Genomic DNA, 27,287 nt, shown 5'->3' on the forward strand with positions numbered 1-27,287 from the left:
GTTTGCCTCTGGTTCGCAGAAGATACGACCAAACCGCCCTGTGGATCGATACATGCTCGCGTTGGATGGCTTCCGCGGTCCGGACGTATGCTGACGGTTTGAGGGTCTCCGTTGGAGATTCTCTAAGCTAACTAGTGCAGCCCTACATAAGTTATATACATTTACGTTTAAAATTTACATGTGTAGTCAGGGTGATTGTTCTAATATAATAGAAACTAGTTAAAAATATGATTCTAGTCACTATGAATAATTGACGTGTATATATATGACCAATAATTGAAAAAATAAGTGTGGCGAGTTTATGAACCACTACAAACTAACTTAAAAGAGTTTCTATCCCCCATATGTTCCTACTACTCTGCTATATTTAGAAAGAAAAATAGAGTGATCATGATAAAAACACATAAAAGAATGGGAAAAGAATGCAGAATAGCTAGTGGATTTGTCACATTTTTGTGGATGAATATTTTGTATATAGAGGAGGAGAACGAGGTTGAGTATCAAAGGCCAACTAACTAGGTTGAATATCAAATGCCAACTAACTATGTTGAATATCAAAGGCCAACCAAAGACAACAAACCACTTGCAGGACCAATCGTAATCACCCTCTCCTGATGTCACTAGCTAAAAAAATTCCATATGCTTGCTTCGTCAATTTTGCATGTCATTTCAATCTTGAAATACGAAAGTCATATGTTAGGCATTAATTAGAGGAGAGAGAAAATAGATAACCCTGACACATCATTCTAGCCACTCGACAAACACATAGTGAGCACACTACCAATGTTTTCTTTGCCTATACCCTTGACTCCATCGATCAATCAATGAACGATCTAACCACAAAGACCCCTTTATGTGAGCATTGTGGTTTTACAGCAAGAATAAATTAACCCATTGCGGAACAAGTAGTATTACCTTGTACACTTCCCGATAACAATAAATGTGCTACCTATCATTGATTTGTCGGTTACTTTGACTTCCGTAGACATTCTACATTACAAGATTCTAAGATCCTTTTGAAAAATCTCAATACATTGATTGGTGGCAGCGTCTAGACGTCATCTCAAAAAGGAAAGTTCTCGGTTATCATGTTGGTGGCATGGTGCGTCTGGAATAATCACAATGCGGTCATCTTTGACAACACTCAACTCAGCTTTACTCACCTCCTTGACATGATCGGGCCGGAGACTAGGCTATGGGTGATGGCGAGCATCAGTACATGTGCAAACTCTTCTTTCTATAAATGTGTTGAAGCACAAGACTTTTGCGTTTATCAGAAAAAGGGCTATTTATTTTAGTGATGATTGGATTGTTTATTGTTCTTATCTCCTATGCAAATAGTATTGTTACATTTTTTACATCATTAGGAGGGTGCAAAGCCCTCCCGATTTCATTAAAAGTGAAACCACCAATTTCAGTTATTATTACAAGCTAGTAGTTTTAAAAGGAAAAAAAACAAGAGAATAACAGATGCATGATAGAGTTGATCATTCCATACATAGCAAACAACTAGCATTTTATAAGCGCCCGGAGATGCTACCACTCAATGCCATCATCAGAAAACATCCACGTCACTGAAGCTATTCAGGATCACAATACGATGACGTGTAGACACCATCTTGGTCTTCTTTAGAGAAGATTGAACTGCTGAATTCACCAGCTCTAGCTGAGTGATGTGGCTGAGGGACGTTATCTTCTGATCCCAAGCTATCAAGGCCATGGATGGGAGATATCACCATTGTTTGCGTGATGCACGGACCATGGGATTTTACCAAACATGGACATCTGGGAGAGGAGGGTCTAATTGAGAGCACCTTCAGTCCTCAAATCATACTATATCACCCCGTCAGCAGCAGATGAGGGAGATCTATCTGATGGGAAATCATCTGGGAAAGAGCTTTTGCTTTTTCGGGATGTTCCTCTTGAGTAGACTTTGCCATTTATTTAGAGTGTCTAGTATCAACCACTGAATCTGCCTAATACCAGACTAAATACATGGATTAACCAAGTCTTCCTGTGGTTATTATCCCACAACAAACTCATGATAGACATTATATAGGAAAAAAGGAAGATCGGTAAACTATTAGATTTTGTATTTTTTGTTGAGCAGAAAACCATAATGCATCTTTTGTTTGAATGTGTGGTTGCAAAAAAAGTCTAGGATTTACTTTCAACCTTTTTTGGAGAAACCTTAGGCACATATTTCCTATCCAATGCCAGATCCTGGCTTGCTAATAAAAACCATCCAGATCTTAATCTGCATGTACATGTGCTATCTGGTGCATTTGGAAGACTATAAATACTCACATTTTTTTTACAAAAACCAGCCAACACCACCTAACATGACGACCATCCAGAGAGAACAAGAGCGAGGTCTTCGGAAATGCCTATTAAGATGGAAACGGCGTCTGTGGACGCCATCGTCACCGGCGTCGACCCTTTCAACCCCAAAGATTTCGCCTAGACCCACACTCGACCTCCCCACCGAACCTTGGGTAATGATTCGGACAAGCCAACAACCACCACCACCGCTCCCACTCGGAGTGGACGCGCCCCAGTGTTGAGGATCGACAGTGCCTCCAAGGAGGTGAAGGATGCCCTTGAGCCCCATCATATCATCAATAACGATCATTGGAGAAACAAATTAAAGCTTTCATCTAGAGTCTTATTCCTCTCCACCTCAACAAACCCCGAGTAGGGGGGCTAGCCATTGTGAGCCTATGAACCTTCGAACTGAACCACGACTACATCTGTATCCTTCAATGGTGGACCACACTAAAGCGAGTAGAAGGGCAGTGGGCCACACATCACCACTGAGGACTGCCCAAGTCGATGTCGACACAACTCGAGCCAAAACGAGTGTGCAACACTTAGTGCTCCTGCCGCACAAGTAGCACCCACTAGTAGAAAAAGGGGCTTTTGTCCCGGTTGGTAAGGCCCTTTAGTCCCGGTTTTCGAACCGGGACTAAAGGGTCGGTACTAATGCCTCTTCCCTTTAGTCCCGGTTCAATCCAGAACTGGGACTAAAGGGCGCGGCCACGTGGAGCTCCACCTTTAGTACCGACCCCAAGCAGGACTAAAGGAAATTTTAAGATTTTTTTTTAATTTTTTTTTTGAATTTTTTTTAATTTTCAAAGTGACACGAACCGGGACTAAAGGGCCCAGATGAACCGGGACTAAAGGGACTAAAGGGTCCAGGTGAACCGAAACTAATGCCTTAACCGCACGAACCGGGATAAATGCTCACATTAGTCTCGGTTCTTGACTGAACCGGGACTAATCGGCTGACCCGGCTTGGACCAAAGCCATGTTTTCTACCAGTGACCATCGCGGACGAGCAACAAACTACGCAACTCATCGACCACGTCAGCCGAGTGAGCCATATGCCTCGCTCAACCGGAGCACCGCCCACGGACCTAGACCAGTCCACGCAACACCACCAACCCACAACATGCCCCGGTGCCACCACCACCACCACGCGTGCTTGCACTCTGCCGCCCGCACCACGGCACACCTTTGCACCTTTCGCAATACCCTGCTACATGCGTGTATATATAAGCCTGCGTGTATATATAAGCGTATGTGTCTCTACTATGTTGAAAAAATACACATCCATCCATAAAAAAAAAGTGAGAAAAGGTTTTGACTCGCGAAGAGAAGAGGGAAGCGGCGGAGATGACGAGTCGTGCACGAAAAAAGGGAGAAACGGAAGCACATGGAGCCGGGGGGACACGTGGTTGGAGGCCGAGGCGTCCGACGACGCCGCGCGCCGGATCGGCCGGACGGATGAATCAGATCGTTCTCCAGTTGCCTGCAGCCCACGGGAAGCCGCCGCGTGCGCTGCGCCCCGGACACGTGGAGGGCGGGCGACGCCGCGCGCTGCATGGCTGCATCTCCAGCCGGGGACAGAGGGGAATCCCTCGCTGACCCCCTCTCCCCCGAGCAAACTTCCCATCTCGTCTCTCCTCTCGCGGCGGCGGCGGCGGGCGCCGGACGTGAGGTACCTACTTCATCTCTCACCGTGAGCCTGCGCCATCTCTCTCCTGGGACAGTAGGACGGCGGCCGCTTGAGGGAGTGCGGGGACGGTGGACTGAGGGGGCGCGGCCGTCGGTGGGGTGACTTCGACGGCAAGCCGGAGCGGTTCCTGCGGCGGTGCCACCAGTTCCTTACCCCTTACTGATCCCATCGTGGTCACAGTGCGCTCCCAGGAACTGTGTGCCAGGTTCTTCCTCGGTAAATTTCGCTTTCTCATGTGCTCTGTTTTTGCTTCTCCGAATGTCATACTCTGAATCTCATTGCGATATCATTTTTCATTTCTTCTGGACCGAAGCCTCATATCGATATACATATATTAGTGATTAATTGACTCGCAATTCGGAACAAAGCCACCTATCCATTCATTCAGCAAATCTGATTTGACAGAGACTGACGACGACAATGGGGCAGTCAGAATCAGTTTAAAGTTTCTGTCCTCATGCATTTTTGAGTAACAAATTCTTCATTTGAGAACAGAGTGTCAGATCAAATTGAACTTTGTTTCAGGGATCAGTGCACGTGGGATGAACCAATGGCATCGAATGGATCCTCTAGCTTCCAGGGGTTCTACAGGAACCTCCACACCCCGGCGGTGCTCATCGGAGCCGGGTTCGTGCTCGTCGCGCTGCTCATCTCGCTCTGGCTCATACTGCAGCACCTTAGATCCTACAGAAACCCTTCGGTGAGTGCGGCGGGTTCATGTCACAGTATCCCCTCTTTCTGCTGGTGGACCAAATGTCTCCAGTGTAGCCATTATTTATAGCTTGCCGTTGTTCTGATTGAACAAGTTTATCTTGCTGAGAGTTCTGCAGGAGCAGAAATGGATCATAGCTGTCTTGTTTATGGTGCCTGTATATGCGTCTGAATCTGTAAGTTTGAGCCCAAACTTGTTGGATTTGGTTGAACTTGAATAACTCTAGGGATACAATGCACCCACCAGTAGATATGTAAAAGCGAGCAAAACGAATGCTGAATGTGCTATGGAATTGCTGGCTTTAGAAAAAATAGCTACTCTCATTTTCATATCAAAATGTTGGAAGTGTTAAGAAAGATCAGTTATATAATAGAATCATGAACTTGTAAGAAAAACCACCGTATCATGGTTGCTTTGAGCATTTGATTTTTGCCTCCTGAAGATTCTATTCCATTTTCATATTGAACTGTTGACCTGTATGGTTATCCCACTTTTTGATATTTGATTTCTTTTCCCCAGATAATATCGCTGTGGCATTCGGAATTCTCCTTGGCCTGTGATATATTGCGGAATTGTTATGAAGCATTTGCTTTGTATGCCTTTGGACGATACTTGGTTGCATGCCTGGGTAATCTTATTTTCTTCTATGTGACCACAGGAATGGACCCAAATAATATGTGAGAAATCATTGTAAATTTTCCATAATAAACAGGAGTAAATTGCATGGACATTGCATCCTATACATGTTTGCAGGTTATGGAGCAAATTTTGGTTAATTAAATATATTTAAAAATTAACTACAGCACCTCTCTGATTCAGTTGTCCAAATTCATGATACCGTACTGTATTAAGTATTTGGGAAATTGAAAGCTTGACTCTTTCAGGGGGAGAACGGCAGGTTGTTGGCCTGCTTGAAAAAGAAAGAATGGAAGAGCTAAGTGAACAGTTGCTTGAGAGTCAAGAGAAGGCAAAAAATCGTAATCAAAGTAGACTGTGCGACTTCTTTTGCGATCCTAATGCAATGGGGGAGAGCTTATACACAATTATAAAATTCGGCCTTGTGCAATATGTAAGTTGCACATTTTTAGTAATGTTCTCACCTGAAACTGGTCAATAACGACGTGGATGATATCTCCTTCCTTAACATCATTTCAGATGATTCTGAAGACATTCTGTGCTTTCTTGGCATTTATCTTGGAGCTTTTTGGAGCATATGGAGATGGTGAATTCAAGTGGAACTATGGGTAACCATCTCATATCTTTGTATCTCGTTTTGATATCTACAACGTTGAGATGTCTGAATTTACGAAACGGGAGAGGAGGTCAACTCGTTTTCACTAAAAGCATGTCATGCTCTAATACGCAGATACCCTTACATCGCTCTTGTCATAAATTTCAGCCAGACATGGGCACTGTACTGTCTGGTGAAATTTTACAATGCAACGCATGAAAGGCTGCAGGAAATAAGGCCGCTAGCCAAGTTCATAAGTTTCAAGGCCATTGTATTCGCCACTTGGTGGCAGGGAATCGGAATCACAATCATCTGCCATACGGGGCTCCTGCCTAAGGAGGGCAAGGTGCAAAATGGGATTCAATACTTTCTGATTTGTATCGAGGTAAATAGGCAAATCTTGTAAGTTTGATTGAGAACCATCCTTGGCCTTCTGTTGCTGCAGTAAAGCGAAATTGCTTTCTCTTAGATGGCTATCGCGGCCATCGCACATGCTTTTGTCTTCGGGGTGGAGCCGTACCAGCACATCCCGGTCCATGACCGTGAGCACAGGGAGGTGGCCCATGAGGAGAGCAAAATGGAGTTGAGGGTCGATGTCGATGATGGCAGCAATGCCGTGCCAGCTACCGTGGAGCAAAAAGAGACAAATGTCAAGACTCCAGGAACAAGCATCAGAGAGAGCGTTGAGGATGTAGTTCTGGGTGGTGGCCACCATGTAAAGTGCCCGCGACACGCATTGGAATTTCGAGGTTGAAGAACCTGAATCCTTGGTTTTCTGACAGATTACTTGCTTCTTACTTATTTTGTAGGTCGTCAAGGATGTGGCCCTGACCATCTCACAGGCAATGGAGCCTGTGGAGAAAGGCGTCGGGAAGATCCAGGAAACCTTCCACCACGTCTCGCTGAAGCCGGAGGACAAGAAGAAACCCGACGTCGAGGTGGAGGAGCGTGTCACCGAGAATGTAGTGGACAACGGCGAAGCTGTCGCGGTTGATGCGGAGGTGGAGGTCGAAACAAGGGTGAAAGACAAGGGCGATGGCAGCGGGTCTATGGAGAGGTTGAAATCAAAAGAATAAAAGATGATAATAAGAGGAGTGCAAGAGGAACTGGTCCTTGAGAACACGGTGCGCTTCTGCTTCCGCGATTCGAAAAAGGAAACTGAGTAAAACGGTGGTGATGCATCTGTGCACCATGATACCAACTGTTATCCTGAAAATCAAGAACCAACTAGTGGCTGGATGGTTAGGAGGACGGTTGTATCCCGGGCTCACCAGGGATCAAGCCTCGCGTCGATATTGTTGCCGAAAGCCCGAAACGGATCGAGTGTTGAAGCCATGAAGCTGTGTGGCTGGCTCAAGCCCCATCTGGGATGCTACGTGTCTTTGGTCTCTGCTTTCCCTGCACAAATACAACAAGTTCCTTTGATCATATATTCTCTCAACTTTGTTTCTGAGACAATGTTGTAATGTAGTAGTAGTACTAGTACCAAATTAACTGAGCAAATTGCAACTAACCACCACACTAAGGGCTAGGTTATTAGAAAACATAAGTTTACATTTCTTTTTTACAGAAAGCACCATGGCTGATAATTTATTTATTTTTGAGTAAACCACCGATCGGCGGATTAGAGCGTTTATGACAGATGGGTCTTGTTTAAGCTGGCTTGGCAGAAAAAGGCCAATTTAGATTATCGTACAATACCAACATTCGGTGGAAACCGATGAAAATCACGAGAATTTCAAAAAATTCTTAAAAAGATATGGGAGGTTAAGAGGATGATGTCTTTTTCATAGCTCACATCTCATAATTTGTTTCAACCTGAAATTTTGTGTGCCAATAAATCACCCTCTTAATACATATCCCAGATTTTTCAGATTTTTTTAAAACTTTAAAATATGATTTTCATGAAGTTTTCATTAAATATTGGTTTCCTTATGATATTCTTCCCTTTGACTAGTCCTGGATTGCATCCCTCCCAGGCGCTTTGACTAGTCCTGGCCCGCACATTTATGATAGAGGATGGTGGCGGCTCGATCCAGTCCCACGCTGATGCCCTCCCTTCTTCCCTATCCCCGGGCCTGCTCCACCTTCCTCCGTGCGACACGCTTTGCCTTCTTCCGTCACCTCCGGATCCGCCCTGCCGCGATGGGAAAAGTTCAAAACAAATCTTGAAGTTGTACAAGAAAGTTAAATCAACACTTAATTTTTAACTCAGAAATTGGCACTCTAAACTTGTAATCCCGGTCTATTTTGGACCCTAGACCTGCTTGGCACACTGGGAATAATACAATCCCGATTGGGATAACCTGATACTCTCACGTACGAGAATTTAGGCCGGTCCACAATACCACAACAACAATTTGTGAAGTTTAAAAAATGTTTGCACATTTCTAAAATTGTTGAGAAGTCAAAAAAGTTCCTATTTTCTATTTGTGGAACAAATTCAATTTCCTCCTGTGTTTTTTTAAATGTTTGGAATTCTGAAATTCTATTCACATTTTTAAAAACTGTACGCAATTTTAAAAAATCACATTTGTCAAAAAATTCAGAATTCCAACAGTTTTTCACATGCTATAATAATGTTTCGGATTTTCACAAATTGTGTCACATTTTTCAAATAATTAATTTTGTAATTTCATAAATTATTTGTGTTTTGGAAAACTCGGCATTTCAAAATTGTTCACAATTTTTTTAAGGAATGTTTTGCTTTTTTGAGGAAATTTTAAAAGGTTTACCATGTTTTTTAGGGAATTTTTTTGGAAGAATTTTTTTAGGGAAGTTTAAAAACATGTTTTATTGTCATTATGAAAATGTAAAACGTCTATTTCGAAAAATGTTACCGTGTATCCAAAAAAATGCTGAAAACATGTATTTTTTACAATGTATATTTTGAAACATGTATTGCTTTCTTTATAATGTATTTGAAAAATGTTCAAAGCTCATTAAAAATATGTTTATATGGTAGTTTTTTAGGAAGTATTTTAGGGAAGTTAAAAATATGTTTATTGTCATTAAGAAATGTACAATGTATATTTCAAAACAAATGCCGTGTATTCAAAAAAGTGCTAAAAACATGCAGTTTAAAAAATATATACATAATGTATTTGAAAAATGTCCAAAGTTTATTAAAAAATATTACACGTGTGCGTTAAAAATGTACATTGTATACTGAGGAAAAGTAGACATGTTGAAAAATCAAAACCAATTAAAACTGGCAAAGAAAATCAAGAAAGAAACAAAAGAAAACCAAAAACATAACGAAGAAAGAAAGAAAATAAAAAAACAGTGAATACGTAAAGTATAACGAAGGAAAAAAACCCAGTGAAGGAAAAAAGAAAACCGAAGGAAACTGATGAAAAATCAAAGAAAAGCTAAAGGAAAAAAAATAGAGCAGAGCGAGCGAACACACAGCTATGCATGAGTGGTGCGAACGACTGCACTAATGGACCGGCCCAACTCAGCGAATATAAGCTAAACACTCTCAAGGTTCAAAATAGACCGGGATTGATAAGTTCAAAGTGCCATTTCTGATATTCAAAGTTCAGGGTTTGATTTAGCTTTTGCCTACAAGTTTAAGGTTTGTTTTGGACTTTTTCCAACCGCGACGCTATGCCGTTGTTGTCCTCGATCTAGATTGAACCGTCGCCACCCCTGTCTCTTCTCCCCCCAATACGACGGTCAATGGCAGGGGCCCCCAACGGCGACCAACACTCGCCCGGAGGAAGGGGGACAGAAGGCAATTGCCCCGCCTTCGACGACATGTGTATGATATGCCAGGTCATCCTCGAAGAGCCTGAGGAGTCGGCCGTCGAAGTAGACGAACCCGGCGTTCGCGGTGCCGGCGCCATGGCTCGCATCCACGCCACCGACGGCAGCCTCGTAGGCCGAAGAGAGCCAGTCGGGCCGGTGACGCGCACCGCCTTGGTGCCTCCTCCTGCGCGAGCCGACTGGTGCACATGAACTAATGTGTTGGAAATATGAGCAATTTACCAAATGATTTTATTAGCAGAAATATTAGATAAAGCATGACTAATATAACAGCGACAAAACAAACCATGCGATTTGACAAAGAGAAGGTAAACAACATCTTCATATATGGACTGTAACTGAACACATCTAGAGCAGCCAGTATAGCAAGTTGCATATATGAAATAGAGTCTAACATATGTAGGGAAAATACTAGAACAAGGAACTGCAGCAGGACCTCTAACAGAAAGGAGAATAACACGTACGGGACAATAGCAGCAGAAGCGCTGGACTTGGGGTCGGTGTCCTCACCTGCCATGTCGTCGAGGAGGTCGTGGACGTCGGGGAAGAAGTCATCGTCGGGGAAGTAGTCGTCAGAGTCCGTGATGAATAAGCCAGTAGTCGCGCGGAGCGCTCCCCAAAAACCTTATCACCCTTCTCCCGTACATGACTCAAAAGGTGCGGTTTCGGAGGCCTACTGTCCCGACCTGCGGTGCATGCCGCAAGCCGGGATGGGGAAGATCGTAGCAGCAGCACAGTGGACGGAACTTTGTGGCGAGAGGAAGAGGAGCTTCTGTTGTGTCTCTCTGGAGAGGAGCGACCTCTCTTATATAGGCACAGGAGAAGGACGCGAAGAGGCTGCGGCGGGAGGTGAAGCAACGAAGGGAGAGAAAGCAAACAGGCAGCAGCCGAAGAGGCGCGCCATTCGAATTCAGTGTCCACTACAGAAAACGTTTCAACTCTCACGTGACCTTTCGTATACCCGTCGTGCATGGCAAAATTTAGACATCGGCTCGGCTCATTCCCGCAACTCGCGGCGCGTCGTGTCGTGACGTGACGTGGCGTGGCATGGCGTGGCGTGGCGTGGCGTGGCGAGGCGGGCGGCGGAGAAGGAGCGCGTGTGGATGTCCCTCTTGTTCTCATGCTCATACATGTGGGGAAAGAACCTCCCTTATAAAGAGGTCCAACTCCCTCTAAACTAGCAATGTGGGACTAAACTTTTGTTCCACCTCTTGCCTTGCACAAATGGGCTGTGTGGGCCTCTAGGATTTATTAGGAATTTCTGAAACTGCTATTGGGCTAGGCCCAAAATAGACAAAATTCCAGCAATCCCCCACCAGATCCCAGAGGCACACAGAAATTTGCCTTTAATTCCAAAACACTGTTTTATATACCGGTACTGCAGTGGAGACTGTTAAGTTGAACTTCCACCTAGAACTCTATGCTACACTAGTAAGCAACTTGAATAGTGGACTGGGCCTTGAACTGCAAGTTTTCTGTGAATCTAGCTTCACATAAAGCCTTGACCGATACGTGGCTACTGTGGGTCTTCCCCGTGGGTGGAGCTTATGCGTCATACTCCGTGACCTTTTATGAGTTTACTAGAGAGAACCCTACTCTCATAGATTGCGACGTTTGACAATCAGACTCATATAGGTGTGTTCTTCAAAAAATGTTCTGCAGGATAACATCTCTGCTTAAATAAGCCACTTAGAACATATTAAGATATACATCAACCTGCCATGCAGATTAGGAGAGTATTGCATCTTCATGGAGTGGTATTGTGAATAGTAAGGATACTCTCCTCTCAGTTGACCAACAACTTGTCTTCCACATCTAATTCAGGGGATCTCCGATCACAAAGAATAGGTTACCACTATGAATAACTCATATTGTGGGTCTCATACCCATCTCCCTCGATAGATTATCTATCACATTACGTGATAGACCCTTGGTAAAAGGATCTGCTAGATTTTTAGACGTTTGGATATAATCCAACGCAATAACTCCAGAGTTTTTCATTTTCCTGACAGATTTTAACCTTCTCTGAACGTGTCTTGATGACTTCATGTTGTCCTTTGAGCTGCTCACTTTCGTGATCCAGTTTGATTGTCGCAGTTCATAAGGACACCCGGTACAGGTTTCTCAACAACCGGCAAGTCATTCAGGAGCCGACGAAGCCAATCTGCTTCAACCGTAGCTGTATCTAGTGCTGTGAGTTCTGCTTCCATTGTTGACCTCGTTAAGATGGTCTGCTTGCAAGACTTCCAAGAAACAGCGCCACCTCCATGAGTGAATACATAACCGCTCGTGGCCTTTATCTCATCAGCATCTGAGATCCAGTTTGAGTCACTATACCCTTCAAGCACCTTTGGATGCCCGGTGTAGTGAATTCCATAATTTGCAGTGCCTTTCAAATAACGCAAAACTCTCTCTAGAGCTTTCCAATGCACATCTCCTGATTTTGAGACAAACCGACTCAGTTTGCTAACAGCAAAAGGGATGTCAGGTCTTGTAGCACTTGCTAAGTACATAAGCGAGCCAATAATCTGAGAATATTTCAATTTATCTCTAGCCATTCTTCGATTCTTTCGAAGTAACACACTCGCATCATATGGTGTTGGAGAGGGCTTGCAGTCACTATAGCCAAAGCGACTAAAGATCTTTTCCACATAGTGAGATTGAAGCAATGTAATCCCACCATCATCGTCTCTCAACAACTTGATGTTCAGAATGACATCAGCCACTCCTAAATCCTTCATCTCAAAATAACGAGATAGGAAATCCTTGACCTCCTTAATAACATTCAGATTTGTTCCAAAAATCAGTATGTCATCAACATACAAGCAAATGATAACTCCCTCGCCCCCACCATGGCGATAGTACACACATTTGTCAGCTTCGTTTACAACAAAGCCTGCGGTTGTTAAAGTTCTTTCAAACTTCTCATGCCACTGTTTGGGTGCTTGCTTGAGTCCGTACAAAGACTTCAGCAACTTGCACACTTTCCCTTCCTGACCATCTAGTACAAAGCCATCTGGTTGTTCCACATAAATTTCCTCGTCCAACTCTCCATTTAGGAAAGCAGTCTTAACATCCATTTGATGAACGAGAAGACCATGCGAGGCAGCTAGTGAAAGTAGAACTCGAATAGTGGTCAGACGAGCCACAGGTGAGTAAGTATCAAAGAAGTCTTCACCTTCCTTTTGGGTATAACCCTTAGCCACGAGCCGAGCCTTGTACTTTTCAATAGTACCATCAGGCCTAAGCTTCTTCTTGAATACCCATTTGCATCCTATAGGTTTGCACCCATAAGGACGATCAATTATCTCCTAGGTTTCATTCGCCAAGATGGAATCCATCTCGCTACAAACTGCTTCCTTCCAGTAGTCAGCATCTTCAGATGCATAGGCCTCTGAAATAGAACTGGGAGTGTCATCTATGAGATACACAAGAAAATCATCACCAAAAGACTTTGCAGTCCTCTGTCTCTTGCTCCTAGTAGGAACTTCATTGTTCTCCTCCACAGGACTTTCAAGTGTTCCATCAAAATGGCAGGTTCGGTAATTGTAACTGGTTCCTGATTCGATGAACTAGGCATCTCCTGATTAGATGAGGTAGCCATATCCTTCATGGGAAAGATATCTTCAAAGAAAGTTGCATCATTCGACTCCATGATCGTACCGACATGTATGTCGGGTACCCCAGATTTTACAACCAAGAATCTATAGCCAATGCTATGAAAAGCATATCCCAGGAAAACAAAATCCACAGTCTTTGGTCCAAGCTTCCGCTTCTTTGGAATTGGAACATTGACTTTCGCCAAACAACCCCATGTTCGTAGATAAGAGAGTTTTAACCTTTTCTTCTCCCATTCCTCGAATGGAGTTATCTCTTTGTTCTTTGTGGGAACTCGGTTTAGGACATGACATGCAGTCAATATCGCCTCCCCCCACCATGCATTGGAGTGACCCGAAGTGTCTAACATGGCGTTAACCAAATCTGTTAGAGTACGATTCTTTCTTTTAGCCACCCCATTTAACTGAGGTGAATAGGGAGGCGTCCTCTCATGGATTATACCATGTTCCGCACAAAAAGCATCAAATTCATTGGAAAAATACTCTCCACCACGGTCGGACCTAAGCCTCTTGATTTTTCGATCAAGTTGGTTTTCCACTTCAGCTTTATAGATCTTGAAAAAGTTCAAAGCCTCATCCTTAGATTTCGGAAGATACACACGGCAGTATCTAGTGGAGTCATCAATTAAGGTCATGAAATATTTCTTTCCACCTTTGTCAACACACCATTCATTTTCACATAGATCTGAATGTATGAGCTCTAGTGCTGCAAGATTTCTTATTTCCGCAGTCGTGTGAGACTTACGAGGTTGCTTAGCTTGCACACACACTTGACACTTAGATCCCTTAACGGTGGTGAAATTAGGGATTAAGTTCAACTTCGCTAGTCGCGACATGCAACCAAAGTTAACATGACAAAGACGTGAATGCCACACATTGGATTCACTATTGTTGCAAATATGATTAACAACTTTATTGCAAACGTCTGATAAGGATAAACGAAACAAGCCTCCTGACTCATAGCCTTTACCAACAAAGGTTCCATACTTGGATATTACAAATTTATTCGACTCAAAGACAAGCTTGTAGCCATCTCTACACAGAAGAGATCTACTAACAAGATTTTTATTGATGGAGGGGACATAATGCACGTTCTTCAGCCGCACGATCTTCCCTGAAGTAAACTTCAGATCGACCGTGCCAACACCACGAACAGAAGCACTTGAACCATTGCCCATCAGCACGGTTGAAGTCCCTGTGGTCTGATAAGACGAAAACATGGAAATATCACTGCATACATGCACATTAGCACCCGTGTCAATCAACCAGTCAGGAGAATGACATACTGAAAGAATAGTGGGAAATATACCATACCCAGCATCCTTCATGTCAGTGTCTCCAATGACAACATTAGCGGTCTTGCCGCCTTTCCCAGGATGACGCTTGTCATAGCGATTAGGGCAACTAGGAGCCCAATGATCAGGATCCCCACACACATGACAAGCACCTTTCTTCTTGCCATTCTTCTTCTTGAAGTTTGTGTGTTGCACAGCCTTGTTCTTCCCATCAAACTTTGCTTTACCATCAAACTTGCCCTTGTTCTTGAACTTGTGGGACTGGAAGTTCTGCTTCTGTACCACATTGGCACTAGATCCTCCCTCAATACCTCGAGCACGTGTGTCCTTTGCTCTCGCCTTTTCTTCCACATCAAGAGTGTCAATGAGATCCAGGATGGAAAACTCCTGCCTCTTATGCTTCAGCAAGGTAGCAAAGTTCCTCCATGAAGGAGGAAGCTTAGTGATGATACCTCCGGCAACAAACTTGTTCGGTAGCATACAACCAAAGTGCTCAAGTTCTCTAGCAAATGACTGTATCTCATGAGCTTGCTCAACCATGGAGCGCTCTTCAGTCATCCTGTAATCATAGAATTGCTCCATGATGTACAGCTCAGTGCCAGCATCCGAGACCCCAAACTTGGCCTCGAGTGCATCCCACATATCTTTTCCATTATCAATTGATGCATAAGCATCAACTATGTTCTCACCCAGAACACTCAAGAGAGCAGCCTTAAACAGAGTATCCATTTTCTGACAGGCTTGTGCCTGTTGAGCATCAAGCTCCCCTTCAGGTTTGCCGAGAGTGGCGTCATAACAACTCATGGTTTGAAACCATAAGACTGCTCTCACGCGCCACCTCTTATAGTGGATACCCTCAAACATAGGAGGTCTCATGGAAGCAGCAAAACCACTCGGGGTAAATTGCCTATAATAAGGTTTTTGGATTGTTGGAAATATGAGCAATTTACCAAATGATTTTATTAGCAGAAATATTAGATAAAGCATGACTAATATAACAGTGACAAAACAAGCCATGCGATTTGACAAAGAGAAGGTAAACAACATCTTCATATATGGACTGTAACTGAACACATCTAGAGCATCCAGTATAGCAAGTTGCATATATGAAATAGAGTCTAACATATGTAGGGCAAATACTAGAACAAGGAACTGCAGCAGGACCTCTAACAGAAAGGAGAATAACACGTACGGGACAGTAGCAGCATGGGGTCGGTGTCCTCGCCTGCCATGTCGTCGAGGAGGTCGTGGACGTCGTCGTCAGAGTCCGTGATGAAGAAGCCAGTAGTGTTTCAACTCCCACGTGACCTTTCGTATACCCGTCGTGCGTGGCAAAAATTTAGACATCGGCTCGGCTCATTCCCGGCGAGGCGTGGCGTGGCGGGCGGCGGAGGAGGAGCGCGCGTGGATGTCCCTCTTGTTCTCATGCTCATACATGTGGGGAAAGAACCTCCCTTATAAAGAGGTCCAACTCCCTCTAAACTAGCAATGTGGGACTAAACTTTTGTTCCACCTCTTGCCTTGCACAAATGGGCTGCGTGGGCCTCTAGGATTTATTAGGAATTTCTGAAACTGCTATTGGGCTAGGCCCAAAATAGACAAAATTCCAGCATGATGCACATACGATACCGATGATGACGAAGATGGCAGCAGTGACACGGCGTGGAGCATCCCATTGCCATCGAAGAGGTGGTGCCCTGTCGTCGGCGGGAGCAGCTGGTTTACGTCGATGAGGGCATACACGCCACCCGGGCAGGCAGGATCTCTCCAATGACACGGCGGGGATGGCGTCTCCCGCACCGATGTGAAGTTCCACAGCGGGAACGGTATGTTGGAGAGCGGTTCGAAGTTGCTAGTGAGCTGCATCGCCGTGTCGACGCAGTTGGGCAGCAGCCTCCTCATGTCAACGTGGTGTTTTTTACTTGTCAAAGTGCCCAGGTGGTTTTTTCCCAAGTCAACTCCTAACGAATGGGACCCATCTGCCATAAACATGCTCAACCAAGCCAAAGCCGCCGATTGGTGTTATTTATGTTAGAGTAAAACGAGATTGAAAGCGAAAGGACAATCAGTCCTGGTTTCCATTGATTCTCAAGTATATATACATTTGGAAGAGGTGGGAAGAAGAGGTGTCTATTCGGAGGCATCCCTCCAGAACATGTGTCTATTGGCAATAGAAAGAGAGAATGGACATGACTATTCGGGGTTGGACACACCCCTTTGCCAATGACTATTCATTAATTAGCATGTGCTAATTAATATACTAATTAATTCCTAACACTCCCCCTTGTACAACACCGCTCCTTGAATGTTTCATCATTGAAATCTTCTTGTACATAGATCTTCCATCTTGAGAAATCTTCCGTATAATCTTGAGAGTCTCCCCCAAAAACCCTATGGGAAAAATATGAGGAGAATAGAGCAGATATGTTGCTCAAACTCCTTTAAACGCAATGGGAAAATAATAAGGAGAAAAGGTGCAACATATAATAATTATTGTCTCATTGGTAACTCATATGGGAAAACCTTTGAGAAAGGAAAAAGATCATTGGTGAGTTTGGAGAACAATAAATATGATTTGTATACTTTCCTTTAAAAAACCCAGTGGGGAAGAATAGAAAGTATTGCATATGTCGCCTCATTAAAACCTTTTATGAGAAACTTTGAGGGAAAGCTCATAAGAGAAAAGAGTGTGATCTGCTCATTGAAAACTCCTTTGAAACCCAGTGGGAAAAATATAAGGAGAAAATGATATGACATATCATAATAATTGTCTCTTTTAACTCGATATGAGAAAATACATAGAGTTTAGAGGACAATAAATATGCCGTGTATACTTTTCTAAAAAACCCAGTGAGGAAAATAGAAAGTATGACATATGATCTCATGTTGATATTACCTCATTAAAAACATTGATGAGAACCTGTAAAAGTAAACTCATAAAGGAAAAAAGAGTATAATATGATGCTTTGAATAGGAGTAATTCAGGAAGATACTCCCCCTGATACTTGCAAATCCTGAAGTCGTCGAATACCAATTCCATGAACATGTTTCAGAAATGTTCAAGTTGGTAGAGACTTAAAAAAATCAATGAGATTGTCACGTGATTTGATTTGCAAGATGAGCAATATAGTGATATTGCTTACTATGTAACATGTTTGCATCCAGACAACACAAGCAACATTATCTTTGAGATAATGGTTGGTGGACGTAGCCACGAGGTCTATTTCGAAGACCTTCATGGGATGGCTACCACACCTAGCTAGAACACAAAGCTTGTCTATGATCTAGCATAGTAGGGATCTGATCCATGGATCCAATGATATTGGTGTCTAGATTTCTCTGAAACTGAAAGACTCGGACAAAATGTTTGATGCCTTGGAGATATCGAAAGATATTCTTGACTCCCAACCAATTGTGTTTGGTGGGTCCAATGGCACAAGGATATGGAACTTTGTGTCCCAATATCTCATTCCCATCAACTCATGGTTTTAATGGATCTTTCTCTACGTCTAGAGAATGAAGCCATGTGAGTTATGGATGTATAAGATTTGTCCACAATGAATTTCTCCAATATGTTTTGGATATAGACAACATAGTGTACCATAATGTATGAGTGAAGGTGCTTGAGGTTTTACCCCATCCTTCATCTCAAAACCCGCCATTAATATGATCATGTGCTTCGTCATTGCGGGAGTAATCCCTGTGTATGACAGACATGCATGGGTAATCATCATTGTGGGAGTAATCCTTGTGTATAAGGAACTCACTATGTTGGTTGTACAAAAATGTACCGACAACAATAAGTCGTATGGTGACTTATTGATTTTTACACAGTGTATGTTGCGTTTTGCATTTGGATTCAGAAGTGATATTCCATTCTATGTCTAAATCTAGTGATCAACATGGATATGTTATCACTACATCTGTCAACTGCATAGATAAATGATTTTGTACTGCCAATGATATCAGTTATCGGAATGAGATTTCACCTCTAGAGAAGAGTTGGGTATCTGCGTGAACCCTTGTGCTACAATACTTGCTCTATGTTTCACCACCTCGTTGTTCTCAATTATGTTTTCAGAAGAAAAATGGTGTAGGTATTGCTTATGTGAGCACCTTTCCTTTTATTGAGTGAGATTATTTCTACCTAGATTATACCCTTTGCTTGAGTTTAGTCTGAGTGTTGTGCACACTTTGCCATGACCATGGTCTTTGGACCTGAATCATGTGAAAGGTTTTTCAATCTAGTCGAGAAATGTGTGATGACAATTGTAGACTTCCAGTTATATGTTTCTCCAGAATCTATATATCAATATAGAGATGATGGAAATATCGTTACCCATGGTAACTGTTCGCGATTTCCAATGCGGTTGAGTCGGGTATCCCGATGTCCCGGTCATTTGTGTGCACTATGACCTGGGTTGGTGGAGGTTGCCCGTCCACTGGGTGTATACTACCCATTAGGTGTCTGCCAACGTGAAGTTGACTTGCATTTAGTGATTTAGAGGCCACGATATCCTTGCTTGCGAGAAGCCGAATCCTAATGTACTATTTGAAGGAAATATGCCCTAGAGGCAATAATAAAGTTATTATTTTATTTCCTTATATCATGATAAATGTTTATTATTCATGCTAGAATTGTATTATCCGGAAACATAATACTTGTGTGAATACATAAACAAACTAAACGTCACTAGTATGCCTCTACTTGACTAGCTCGTTAATCAAATATGGTTATGTTTCCTAACCAGACATGTGTTGTCATTTGATTAACGGGATCACATTATTAGGAGAATGATGTGATTGACTTGACCCATTCCGTTAGCTTAGCACTCGATCGTTTAGTATGTTGCTATTGCTTTCTTCATGACTTATACATGTTCCTATGACTATGAGATTATGTAACTCCCGTTTACCGGAGGAAGAGTTTGTGTGCTACCAAACGTCACAACGTAACTGGTTGATTATAAAGGAGCTCAACAGGTGTCTCCAAAGATACATGTTGGGTTGGCGTATTTCGAGATTAGGATTTGTCACTCCGATTGTCGGAGAGGTATCTCTGGGCCCTCTCGGTAATGCACATCAGATAAGCCTTGCAAGCATTGCAACTAATGAGTTAGTTGCAAGATGATGTATTATGGAACGAGTAAAGAGACTTGCCGGTAACAAGATTGAACTAGGTATTAATATACCGACGATCGAATCTCGGGCAAGTAACATACCGATGACAAAGGGAACAACGTATGTTGTTATGCGGTCTGACCGATAAAGATCTTCATAGAATATGTAGGAGCCAATATGAGCATCCAGGTTCCGCTATTGGTTATTGACCAGAGACGTGTCTCGGTCATGTCTACATTGTTCTCGAACCCGTAGGGTCCGCACGCTTAAGGTTTCGATGACAATTATATTATGAGTTTATGAGTTTTGATGTATCGAAGGAGTTTGGAGTCCCGGATGAGATCGGGGACATGACGAGGAGTCTCGAAATGGTCGAGACGTAAAGATCTATATATTGGACGACTATATTCGGACATCGGAAAGGTTCCGAGTGGTTCGGGTATTTTTTGGAGTACCAGGGAGTTACGGGAATACGGGGGAAGAAGTATATGGGCCTTAATGGGCTTTAGGGGAGAGGGAGAGGCAGGTCGTGCGCCCCCCCATTGACTAGTCCGAATTGGACTAGGGGGAGGGGCGGCGCCCCCTCCTTCCTTCTCTTCCCTTTTCTCCTTCCTTGTCTCCTACTCCTACTACATGGAAGGACTCCTAGTTGGACTAGGAAAAGGGGAATCCTACTCCCGGTGGGAGTAGGACTCCCCTAGGGCGCGCCATAGAGAGGGCCGGCCCTCACCTCCTCCACTCCTTTATATACGGGGCAGGGGGCACCCCATAGACACACAAGTTGATCCTCGTGATCGTTTTCTTAGCCGTGTGCGGTGCCCCCTTCCACCATACTCCTCGATAATATTGTAGTGGTGCTTAGGCGAAGCCCTGCGACAGTTGAACATCAAGATCGTCACCACGCCATCGTGCTGACAGAACTCTTCCCCGACCCTTTGCTGGATCGGAGTCCGGTGATTGTCATCGAGCTGAACGTGCGCTAGAACTCTGAGGTGCCGTAGTTTCGGTGCTTGATCGGTCGGGCCATGAAGACGTACGACTACATCAACCACGTTGTGCTAACGCTTCCGCTGTCGGTCTACAAGGGTACGTAGATCACACTCTCCCCTCTCGTTGCTATGCATCACCATGATCTTGCGTGTGCGTAGGAAATTTTTTGAAATTACTACGTTCCCCAATAGTGGCATCCGAGCCTAGGTTTTATGCGTTGATGTTGTGCACGAGTAGAACACAAGTGAGTTGTGGGCGATATAAGTCATACTGCTTACCAGCATGTCATACTTTGGTTCGGCGGTATTGTTGGATGAAGCGGCCCAGACCGACATTACGCGTACGCTTACGCGAGACTGGTTCTACCGACGTGCTTTGCATACAGGTGGCTGGCAGGTGTCAGTTTCTCCAACTTTAGTTGAACCGAGTGTGGCTACGCCCGGTCCTTGCGAAGGTTAAAACAACACCAACTTGACAAACTATCGTTGTGGTTTTGATGCGTAGGTAAGATTGGTTCTTGCTTAAGCCCGTAGTAGCCACGTAAAACTTGCAACAACAAAGTAGAGGACGTCTAACTTGTTTTTGCAGGGATGTTGTGATGTGATATGGTCAAGACATGATGCTAAATTTTATTGTATGAGATGATCATGTTTTGTAACCGAGTTATCGGCAACTGGCAGGAGCCATATAGTTGCCGCTTTATTGTATGCAATGCAACTGCGCTGTAATGATTTAGTTTATCACTAAGCGGTAGCGATAGTCGTGGAAGCATAAGATTGGCGAGACGACAACGATGCTACGATGGTGATCAAGGTGTCGCGCCGGTGATGATGGTGATCATGACGGTGCTTCGAAGATGGAGATCACAAGCACAAGATGATGATGGCCATATCATATCACTTATATTGATTGCATGTGATGTTTATATTTTATGCATCTTATCTTGCTTTGATTGACGGTAGCATTTTAAGATGATCTCTCACTAATTATCAAGAAGTGTTCTCCCTGAGTATGCACCGTTGCGAAAGTTCTTCGTGCTGAGACACCACGTGATGATCGGGTGTGATAGGCTCTACGTTCAAATACAACGGGTGCAAAACAGTTGCACATGCAGAATACTCAGGTTATACTTGACGAGCCAAGCATATACAGATATGGCCTCGGAACACGGAGACCGAAAGGTCGAGCGTGAATCATATAGTAGATATGATCAACATATTAATGTTCACCAATGAAACTACTCCATCTCACGTGATGATCGGACATGGTTTAGTTGATTTGAATCACGTGATCACTTAGAGGATTAGAGGGATGTCTATCTAAGTGGGAGTTCTTTAGTAATATGATTAATTGAACTTAAATTTATCATGAACTTAGTACCTGATAGTATCTTGCTTGTTTATGTTTGATTGTAGATAGATGGCTCGTGCTGTTGTTCCGTTGAATTTTAGTGCGTTCCTTGAGAAAGCAAAGTTGAAAGATGATGGTAGCAATTACACGGACTGGGTCCGTAACTTGAGGATTATCCTCATTGCTGCACAGAAGAATTACGTCCAGGAAGCACCGCTGGGTGCCAGGCCTACTGCTGGAGCAACACCAGATGTTATGAACGTCAGGCAGAGCAAAGCTGATGACTACTCGATAGTTCAGTGTGCCATGCTTTACGGCTCAGAATCGGGACTTCAACGACGTTTTGAACGTCATGGAGCATATGAGATGTTCCAGGAGTTGAAGTTAATATTTCAAGCAAATGCCCGGATTGAGAGATATGAAGTCTCCAATAAGTTCTATAGCTGCAAGATGGAGGAGAACAGTTCTGTCAGTGAGCATATACTCAAAATGTCTGGGTATAATAATCACTTGATTCAATTGGGAGTTAATCTTCCAGATGATTGTGTCATTGACAGAATTCTCCAATCACTGCCACCTAGCTACAAGAGCTTCATGATGAACTATAATATGCAAGGGATGAATAAGACTATTCCCGAGTTCTTCACAATGCTGAAAGCTGCGGAGGTAGAAATCAAGAAGGAGCATCAAGTGTTGATGGTCAACAGGACCACTAGTTTCAAGAAAAAGGGCAAAGGGAAGAAGAAAGGGAACTTCAAAAAGAACAACAAGCAAGTTTCTGCTCAAGAGAAGAAACCCAAATCTGGATCTAAGCCTGAAACTGAGTGCTTCTACTGCAAGCAGACTGGTCATTGGAAGCGGAACTGCCCCAAGTATTTGGCAGATAAGAAGGATGGCAAGGTGAACAAAGGTATATGCGATATACATGTTATTGATGTGTACCTTACTAATGCTCGCAGTAGCACCTGGGTATTTGATATTGGTTCTGTTGCTAACATTTGCAACTCGAAACAGGGACTACGGATTAAGCGAAGATTGGCTAAGGACGAGGTGACGATGCGCATGGGAAATGGTTCCAAAGTCGATGTGATCGCGGTCGGCACGCTACTTCTACATCTACCTTCGGGATTAGTACTAGACCTAAATAATTGTTATTTGGTGCCAGCGTTGAGCATGAACATTATATCTAGATCTTGTTTGATGCAAAACGGCTATTCATTTAAATCAGATAATAATGGTTGTTCTATTTATATGAGTAAAATCTTTTATGGTCATGAACCCATGAAGAATGGTCTATTCTTATTAAATCTCGATAGTAGTGACACACATATTCATAATGTTGAAGCCAAAAGATGCAGAGTTGATAATGATAGTGCAACTTATTTGTGGCACTGCCGTTTAGGTCATATCGGTATAAAGCGCATGAAGAAACTCCATACTGATGGACTTTTGGAACCACTTGATTATGAATCACTTGGTACTTGCGAACCGTGCCTTATGGGTAAGATGACAAAAACACCGTTCTCCGGTACTATGGAGAGAGCAACAGATTTGTTGGAAATCATACATACAGATGTATGTGGTCTGATGAATGTTGAGGCTCGTGGCAGATATCATTATTTTCTCACCTTCACAGATGACTTAAGCAGATATGGGTATATCTACTTAATGAAACATAAGTCTGAAACGTTTGAAAAGTTCAAAGAATTTCAGAGTGAAGTTGAAAATCATCGTAACAAGAAAATAAAATTCCTACTATCTGATCGTGGAGGAGAATATTTGAGTTATGAGTTTGGTGTACATTTGAAACAATGCGGAATAGTTTCGCAACTCACGCCACCCGGAACACCACAGCGTAATGGTGTGTCCGAACGTCGTAATCGTACTTTACTAGATATGGTGCGATCTATGATGTCTCTTACTGATTTACCGCTATCGTTTTGGGGTTATGCTCTAGAGACGGCTGCATTCACATTAAATAGGGCACCATCAAAATCCGTTGAGACGACACCTTATGAACTATGGTTTGGCAAGAAACCAAAGTTGTCGTTTCTGAAAGTTTGGGGCTGTGATGCTTATGTGAAAAAACTTCAACCTGATAAGCTCGAACCCAAATCGGAGAAATGTGTCTTCATAGGATATCCAAAGGAAACTATTGGATACACCTTCTATCACAGATCCGAAGGCAAGACTTTTGCTGCTAAATTCGGAAACTTTCTAGAGAAGGAGTTTCTCTCGAAAGAAGTGAGTGAGAGGAAAGTAGAACTTGATGAGGTAACTGTACCTGCTCCCTTATTAGAAAGTAGTACATCACAGAAATCGGTTTCTGTGACACCTACACCAATTAGTGAGGAAGCTAATGATAATGATCATGAAACTTCAGAACAAGATACTACTGAACCTCGTAGATCAACCAGAGTAAGATCCGCACCAGAGTGGTATGGTAATCCTGTTCTGGAAGTCATGCTACTAGATCATGATGAACCTACGAACTATGAAGAAGCGATGGTGAGCCCAGATTCCGCAAAATGGCTTGAAGCCATGAAATCTGAGATGGGATCCATGTATGAGAACAAAGTGTGGACTTTGGTTGACTTTCCCAAAGATCGGCAAGCAATTGAGAATAAATGGATCTTCAAGAAGAAGACTGACGCTGACGGTAATGTTACTATCTACAAAGCTCGACTTGTCGCAAAAGGTATTCGACAAGTTCAAGGGATTGACTACGATGAGACCTTCTCACCCGTAGCGATGCTTAAGTTTGTCCAAATCATGTTAGCAATTGCCGCATTTTATGATTATGAAATTTGGCAGATGGATGTCAAAACTGCATTCCTGAATGGATTTCTGGAAGAAGAGTTGTATATGATGCAACCGGAAGGTTTTGTCGATCCAAAGGGAGCTAACAAACTGTGTAAGCTCCAGCGATCCATTTATGGACTGGTGCAAGCCTCTCGGAGTTGGAGTAAACGCTTTGATAGTGTGATCAAAGCATTTGGTTTTGTACAGACTTTTGGACAAGCCTGTATTTACAAGAAAGTGAGTGGGAGCTCTGTAGCATTTCTGATATTATATGTAGATGACATCTTACTAATCGGAAATGATATAGAATTTCTGGATAGCATAAAGGGATACTTGAATAAGAGTTTTTCAATGAAAGACCTCAGTGAAGCTGCTTACATATTGGGCATTAAGATCTATAGAGATAGATCAACACGCTTAATTGGACTTTCACAAAGCACATACCTTGACAAAGTTTTGAAGAAATTCAAAATGGATCAAGCAAAGAAAGGATTCTTGCGTGTGTTACAAGGTGTGAAATTGAGTAAGACGCAATGCCCGACCAATGTAGAAGATAGAGAGAAAATGAAAGATGTTCCCTATGCTTCAGCCATAGGCTCTATCATGTATGCAATGCTGTGTACCAGACCTGATGTGTGTCTTGCTATAAGTCTAGCAGGGAGGTACCAAAGTAATCCAGGAGTGGATCACTGGACAACGGTCAAGAACATCCTGAAATACCTGAAAAGGACTAAGGATATGTTTCTCATATATGGAGGTGACAAAGAGCTCATCGTAAATGGTTACGTTGATGCAAGCTTTGACACTGATACGGACGATTCTAAATTGCAAACCGGATACGTGTTTACATTAAACGGTGGAGCTGTCAGTTGGTGCAGTTCTAAACAAAGCGTTGTGGCGGGATCTACATGTGAAGCGGAGTACATAGCTGCTTCGGAAGCAGCAAACGAAGGAGTCTGGATGAAGGAGTTCATATCCGATCTAGGTGTCATACCTAGTGCATCGGGTCCAATGAAAATCTTTTGTGACGATACTGGTGCAATTGCCTTGGCAAAGGAATCCAGATTTCACAAGAGAACCAAGCACATCAAGAGACGCTTCAATTCCATCCGGGATCTAGTCCAGGTGGGAGACATAGAGATTTGCAAGATACATACGAATCTGAATGTAGCAGACCCATTGACTAAGCCTCTTCCACGAGCAAAACATGATCAGCACAAAGCTCCATGGGTGTTAGAATCATTACTGTGTAATCTAGATTATTGACTCTAGTGCAAGTAGGAGACTGAAGGAAATATGCCCTAGAGGCAATAATAAAGTTATTATTTTATTTCCTTATATCATGATAAATGTTTATTATTCATGCTAGAATTGTATTATCCGGAAACATAATACTTGTGTGAATACATAAACAAACTAAACATCACTAGTATGCCTCTACTTGACTAGCTCATTAATCAAAGATGGTTATGTTTCCTAACCATAGACATGTGTTGTCATTTGATTAACGGGATCACATTATTAGGAGAATGATGTGATTGACTTGACCCATTCCGTTAGCTTAGCGCTCGATTGTTTAGTATGTTGCTATTGCTTTCTTCATGACTTATACATGTTCCTATGACTATGAGATTATGCAACTCCCGTTTACCGGAGGAACACTTTGTGTGCTACCAAACGTCACAACGTAACTGGGTGATTATAAAGGAGCTCTACAGGTGTCTCCAAAGGTACATGTTGGGTTGGCGTATTTCGAGATTAGGATTTGTCACTCCGATTGTCGGAGAGGTATCTCTGGGCCCTCTCGGTAATGCACATCACATAAGCCTTGCAAGCATTGCAAATAATGAGTTAGTTGCGAGATGATGTATTACGTAACGAGTAAAGAGACTTGCCGGTAACGAGATTGAACTAGGTATTAAGATACCAACGATCGAATCTCGGGCAAGTATCATACCGATGACAAAGGGAACAACGTATGTTGTTATGCGGTCTGACCGATAAAGATCTTCGTAGAATATGTAGGAGCCAATATGAGCATCCAGGTTCCGCTATTAGTTATTGACCAGAGACGTGTCTCGGTCATGTCTACATTGTTCTCGAACCCGTAGGGTCCGCACGCTGAAGGTTTCGATGACAGTTATATTATGAGTTTATGAGTTTTGATGTACCGAAGGAGTTCGGAATCCCGGATGAGATCGGGGACATGACGAGGAGTCTCGAAATGGTCGAGACGTAAAGATCGATATATTGGACGACTATATTCGAACATCCGAAAGGTTCCGAGTGGTTCGGGTATTTTTTGGAGTACCGGGGAGTTATGGGAATACGGGGGAAGAAGTATATGGGCCTTATTGGGCTTTAGGGGAGAGCGAGAGGCAGG

At 43.1% G+C, this 27,287-nt stretch overlaps 1 protein-coding gene across 1 annotated transcript; it reads left to right on the forward strand.

Annotated features, from left to right (window-relative positions):
- The first annotated feature begins 3,934 nt into the window (after positions 1 to 3,934).
- Positions 3,935 to 7,528, forward strand: LOC119314482 (protein LAZ1 homolog 2-like). Its single transcript, XM_037589196.1, has 9 exons — positions 3,935 to 4,234; positions 4,544 to 4,718; positions 4,849 to 4,905; positions 5,250 to 5,358; positions 5,615 to 5,799; positions 5,886 to 5,974; positions 6,097 to 6,346; positions 6,431 to 6,676; positions 6,771 to 7,528. Exons 2-9 carry the CDS (start codon positions 4,569 to 4,571, stop codon positions 7,035 to 7,037), a joined length of 1,353 nt encoding a protein of 450 aa, XP_037445093.1. The 5' UTR covers positions 3,935 to 4,234; positions 4,544 to 4,568; the 3' UTR covers positions 7,038 to 7,528.
- Positions 7,529 to 27,287: the final 19,759 nt, after the last annotated feature.

Source organism: Triticum dicoccoides, chromosome 6A (genome assembly GCF_002162155.2).
Source record: "Triticum dicoccoides isolate Atlit2015 ecotype Zavitan chromosome 6A, WEW_v2.0, whole genome shotgun sequence".
Lineage (NCBI taxonomy): Eukaryota > Viridiplantae > Streptophyta > Magnoliopsida > Poales > Poaceae > Triticum > Triticum dicoccoides.